This window comes from Osmerus eperlanus, chromosome 13, assembly GCF_963692335.1.
Source record: "Osmerus eperlanus chromosome 13, fOsmEpe2.1, whole genome shotgun sequence".
NCBI lineage: Eukaryota > Metazoa > Chordata > Actinopteri > Osmeriformes > Osmeridae > Osmerus > Osmerus eperlanus.
The window spans coordinates 16,319,980-16,325,792 of record NC_085030.1 but is presented as its reverse complement, the minus strand read 5'-3'; the positions used below and the strand labels follow the sequence as shown (position 1 = coordinate 16,325,792).

General features: G+C 41.3%; 1 protein-coding gene across 2 annotated transcripts; it reads left to right on the top strand.

Moving 5' to 3' along the window:
• The first annotated feature begins 1,831 nt into the window (after positions 1 to 1,831).
• On the top strand, positions 1,832 to 5,403 carry tdo2a (tryptophan 2,3-dioxygenase a). 2 transcript variants are annotated; one of them, XM_062476912.1, is made up of 12 exons: positions 1,832 to 1,922; positions 2,156 to 2,261; positions 2,375 to 2,465; positions 2,586 to 2,656; positions 2,960 to 3,087; positions 3,233 to 3,419; positions 3,637 to 3,744; positions 3,855 to 3,966; positions 4,192 to 4,249; positions 4,486 to 4,565; positions 4,857 to 4,947; positions 5,152 to 5,403. In XM_062476912.1, the coding sequence occupies exons 1-12, from the start codon at positions 1,888 to 1,890 to the stop codon at positions 5,303 to 5,305; spliced, it is 1,221 nt and encodes a 406-aa protein (XP_062332896.1). In that variant the 5' UTR covers positions 1,832 to 1,887; the 3' UTR covers positions 5,306 to 5,403. The 2 variants fall into 2 exon arrangements, with proteins under 2 accessions (XP_062332896.1, XP_062332897.1); XM_062476913.1 differs by lacking the exon at positions 5,152 to 5,403 and having other exon boundaries at positions 4,829 to 4,875.
• The last annotated feature ends 410 nt before the right edge of the window (positions 5,404 to 5,813 follow it).

The following is a 5,813-nucleotide window of genomic DNA, read 5'->3' as shown; positions in this document are numbered from 1 at the left end:
TCCATGTTAAAGAAGCACATTGATCTGGGAACAAGCCTGCATGGCCAGAGAAACATCACAGAAGGTTTTTGTAGAGTACGTATTCTGAGCACAACCTGGTAGCAAAACAGCATGAGCTGCATGACGTGTGTTGACACGGTGTTGCCACACTGCTGGCATGCTGTCTTTGAAGCGCACGTCCTTGAGACACACTGCTGAAGTCCTTTTTTCTTTTAAATGGGGACAGATTTATGCCTTGACAATCATATGTGCAAACATGGTGACCTATCTCTATTGTAAACAATTATGTCACAGCAAAAATGACACTGCATGACCAAACCCTGGATAATCTGACAACCTGGTTGACAATCAATTTACTAAGTCAGGTTTCTGTCTGAAAATTTACCCCACATTGCTAATGACTGTGTCTGCTTGTGAGCTGGAGCAAAAAAGGAACAAGAACAAAGTATTTTGGGCTTCCTCTGTTAAGGCTGCCTCTGCAACATCAAATGTAGCTTGCACAAAGTCCAGATCCAGAAATAGTTGCTTGTTACCATCCCTCTGATCTTCTGAGGACAGTCTAGACTTGGGGACGCGTCACCAAGGGTGCTACAAAGAGACTGTGTGAAAACAAGAGAGCTAATGATTTCAGGGAGAGTTGAGAGTGCGATGTGTGTCCTACGGATGGAACTGGGTTAAATGCTTTTCAAACTAAATGATGTTTGACTGGCGGAATGAACCGTGCAAGAGGAATCTGAGGGTGTTTTATAAACTGTTGTTGACTTTGGTTGCATCCCTTCTTACCCTACAGTTGGGAGCGTTTTTCTTGGTCTTGACCGTTTTGAGACCCAAATGTGATTCTTTAGACTTTGTCCCCCTCTAGGGGAGACTTGGTACATGGGGCAGATCTGCCATTTTTTACCAAAGGCCGATGACAAGAAACATGGTCATACATTTTCTTAACTGTACTTTATGACACATGGTGTCAAACTTCATATGAAAGTTATGATTTGAAAATGTGGCGTTCAATCAATGGAGTGGGTCGATGGTGCAACATTGTCAAGGTTTTGACAATTCTCAGAAAACAACATACTAAACAAGGAAGCACTGTGTTAACCTCCTAAGTCAAGAGACTCAAAGAATACATATTAACCAAACGGCAAACATTCGCAAATCATTCGTACACAGCCAATGTCCACAATAGTCCTCAAATGAGAATGTTTTAGTCATGATTAAGTCAATAAAAGACACGACATGGCTAAGGGACATTATATAAGTATATTTGACAACTCTTGACTTTGATCCTGATGTTATCTTTGCATCAAAAACGAGAATTATATAATCCTGTTGTTGATAAATAGATGATTATCAGTTAATAAGATTGTTGCATGTGAAACAATTATTGTTGAATTATGGTTGATTAAATAGGATTAAAAAAAAGTATTAATAATATTTAAAATAATACCTTCAACCTCAGAGGGAAGTCTTTTGACCAAACAGGAAAACAATAAACATGGAGAGGACATAAGAAAATAAATAAGATGAATTATTTGTACAGTCATTTTGTATGTTTATTGTCATGGTATCAACATGTTAGGGACTGCTCTACAGTGTCTGATCTTCCAGTCAGATAAACTAATGATTTCAGATACAGTATAAAAATGCTGCGTGACCTGGAAGCCATTGGATGCATGTGGAGAGTTTCTTTCTGTTGTGTCTCTTTCTCAAATAAAACAAAGTACATCTGGATGTCCTGAAAGCAAATAAAGACGTGGTTGGTGCAGATCGAGGCGGGCCGGATGTGGAACACTCCGACGCCTGATTGGATGAGGTGAGCCTTTAAATGACTTGTCTCTGAGAGGACCTTAGTAAACCGAAGGCTAAGGAACACTTTTATCTCTGTGGATCATGAGTGGATGCCCATATCTGGAGAAGAGGCACCTGTATGTAATATAATCATGACTTTATCAAATCATTGTATTTATTTAAGAAGTAACTCATTTTCACTGTTGATAATTACAAAATTCTGACAAAATATCAATGGTGTTTTCCAACACCTTGCAATAGCTTTAGTGACTTGCTTCAAATCATCGTCTTTACTGGTTATTATAGTAGAAGGAGGCAATGCTGAAAACACACCAAGGTGACCTATGAATCCTATCTGTTCTCACAACAGGTTGTTTAAAAGCAAGCCTCCCAATAAGGATGAAGAAGATGATTCTTCTCAGGCTGGTATCAACAACGCCAGCAAAGGAGGGATCATCTACGGGGATTACCTACAGGTACAGCCTTCCTGTCCAACATCCGTTGACCTGATCTAACTATTACTAAACTCTACAGGATTCAACAGGATTGAATAGCGAGTTTGCAGAGTTTGATGTTTGTATGTTTACAGTTGGACAAGGTGGTGACCGCCCAGGTTCTTCAGAGTGAACTGAAAGGCAACAAGATCCACGATGAACATCTTTTCATCGTCACTCATCAAGGTGAAGCAATGTTACTGTTGTGAGAACAAGTTTGCTTACTTTGCTATAACGAAACTATTTTCAAGTCTATCCATTCTTTTTTGTGAAAATATTAACGTCAAGTATGTTTTCCTATTTTAGCATATGAACTCTGGTTCAAACAGATTCTTTGGGAGCTTGATTCAGTACGAGAAATTTTCATCAGTGGACATGTGAGTTGTTATACTAAGGCATTTCTGAGAAATATGTCAATAGAGGCACAGGAATTTCAGTTGCTTAACAATAATGTGTGTATAAATACTGGATGTCTGAAGATGTTTAGCAGAATTTAATGAGATAAGAAACTGATCCTCCCTCAAAAACAGTTGATTAAATCTCAACTGAAACCAGAATGTTAGTCTAGCCCTAAAGTAAACCTTTGACATTTTCAAAAGTCGTTTTTTTTTTTACAACAAAGGTCTTATTTTTGGAACAAATTGTTTCCTAACTGTTTGATGGTTGTCCTAATGTTCCAGGTCCGTGATGAACGTAACATGCTGAAGGTCAACACTCGTATACACAGGATCGTAATGATCTTCAGACTGTTGGTCGACCAGTTCTCAGTCTTAGAGACAATGACAGCCTTGGATTTCTTTGACTTTAGGTGAGAAAACAGATAACCTTTGGTAATCTTTACCTAAATAATCATGCCATAAACCTTTTTGATAGTTTTACAATTTTGCACTTAAAGCTCAATTTTAATGTCTGTGTGTGTGCGTATGTCTGTGTGTGTGCTTATGTGTGTGTAGGGAGTACCTGACCCCAGCTTCCGGATTTCAGAGTCTACAATTCCGTCTGTTGGAAAACAAGATTGGGGTCCCAGACAACCTGAGGGTTCCTTACAACAGGCGCCATTACAGGGACAACTTCAAAGGCCGTGAAAGCGAGATGTTGCTGTGCTCTGAGAAGGAACCTACGCTACTCAAACTAGTGGAGGTAGATATTCTGTCATACTTCATAGCTTTTGTTAAAAATATTTGTTTTTTGCCTTTTATGGCTTTATTGGACAGTCAGTGTTAGAGCCAGACAGGAAATGTAGAAGACCAATGATCAAAAGTAAATGTTTCCAACTATGTTGGTTAGCAACCCATTTAACAAAAACTTTAGTTTCAGTGTTTTCAAAATGGGATTAATACTTTTCATTGTTGTTCAGCAATGGCTCGAGAGGACCCCAGGTCTAGAAGAGGATGGCTTTAACTTTTGGGAGAAGTTGGAAATCAACATTTTCGATGGACTGCGACTGGAAAAAGAGAAAATTGAGGTATATCCTGACTTATACTGGTATCGAAAGTTATTGACAACAAGAATGCACCTTTTCTCCTCACATTACCCGTGGCTCGCACCGAGACTAAGATATTTTAAATTCGACAGAAAGTACAAGATTTAGAGGACAAGGAGGAGATGATGGAGGAACTGACCAAGAAGAAGGAACTTTTCACTTCTCTGTTTGATGAGAAGATACATGAGCACTTGATGAGCAAAGGTGAGGTTTTAAACCTGTTGCATTCTGGGTAGTTACAGTTCCATTGTTATACAACACTGTACATCAATGGAAAGTCCCAAAGTTTCTGAAGCAAAAAGGTTTTTCTCCTATCTATCCGGTGTCAACCAATTTTCCTAACCAATGATGCATTCATTAAACACCATAATCTAAGTGGCAGGTTTACATGCTGTGAGTAAATACAAGAGGTTTTCTGTGTTTTCCTAGGTGACAGGCGCCTGTCTTACAAGGCTCTCCAAGGAGCTCTGATGATCTACTTCTACAGGTGACCGTTTTTTTAATACATTTTACTGTTTTTAGGGTTACATTTTGCCACAGTTTTAGTTGGCAAAACTATTCTGGAACTGTTAATTTGTTAATCCATTACCATTCTAGAACATCCTTTTACCACTACAGAGAGAATGTTCTAGAATGTTCTTTACATTCTGGAACATCCTTTCACCAGTACAGTTCTAGAATGTTCTTTAACCAATAACATTCTGGAACATTCCTTTGACTCAGAGAGGAACCCAGGTTCCAAGTGCCTTTCCAGCTCCTCACCTCCCTGATGGACATTGATATGCTCATGACAAAATGGAGATGTAAGAGAATATCCTGAATTTCCACATTATACGGTCATTTTGCAGACAGTATTATCTAAAGCAACTCATAAGTGCCTCCTGAAAGTAAAGAGCAAAAGCATTAAAACCAACTTGTTGAAAGTACTAAACCTCCCTCAAACAAATACATAATCAACAAACCTGACTAGAAAACGCACTTTGACATTCGATTGCTCAAGAAAAGTATTTCCCAGGTCACTCATTGATCCAAAGGGGTGTGAACTGTACGCCCTCCTGTGTCCTAGATAACCACGTTTGCCTCCTGTGTCCTAGATAACCACGTATGCATGGTGCACCGGATGATTGGGAGCAAGGCAGGGACAGGAGGATCGTCTGGTTACCACTACCTGCGCTCCACAGTCAGGTGTGTCCTTCACGCTTTACTGGAACGATTCATCATTCTGACAGCGCCGCAGCGCCCCACAGCAGCGCAGCACAGCAGCACACACTCACTGCCAGGGAAACCACGCTAAGACCTGTTCGTTTTCACAACAGTCGACAACGCCACAGTTTCTATTGAATTGATTGTGACCCGAGTGACGTTAACTCTCTCTGTTTCCCAACGCAGCGATCGCTACAAAGTGTTTGTGGACCTGTTCAACCTGGCCACGTTCCTGGTGCCGCGTCACTGGGTGCCCAGGCTGAACCCAAACGTCCACACCTTCCTGTACACGGCCGAGTACTGCGACAGCTCCTACTGCAGCAGTGAAGACTCAGACTAGGGGGCATCTCAGTGGTCCGATGTGGCTTCTTCTCCGTCCTCGATCTGAGAACGCAGCACAAGGGGAAAGCAGTGAGGGAGGGGGAGGGGGGGGAGGGGTATGTAGGTGTATGGGGAGAGGTCTGTCTGTGTGGGGTGTGTGTGTGTGTGGGTGGGTGGGTGGGTGGGTAAGTGTGTGTGCGTGGATAGGTGTGTGTGTGTGTGGGTAGGTGTGTGTGTGTGGGGGTAGGTGTGTGTGTGTGAGGGTAGGTGTGTGTGTGTGTGGGTAGGTGTGTGTGTGTGTGTTTGTGGTGGGTTGGAGGGGCCAACATACAGCATCCATCACTGTTTTCCACCTGTCAGGTTTTCGGTGGAAAAAAACAACAAAAAAATAGGTTTTATGGAGAAGAAGACATTTTAGACTAGTGGGATGTTTCCTAAAGCTTGAGTCCCACTGGTGCTGTTGTCTCTCTGTTACTGTTCAAGTTCAGTACTGGCGTGTGTGACTAACAAAGTGAAAGGAACTAAAT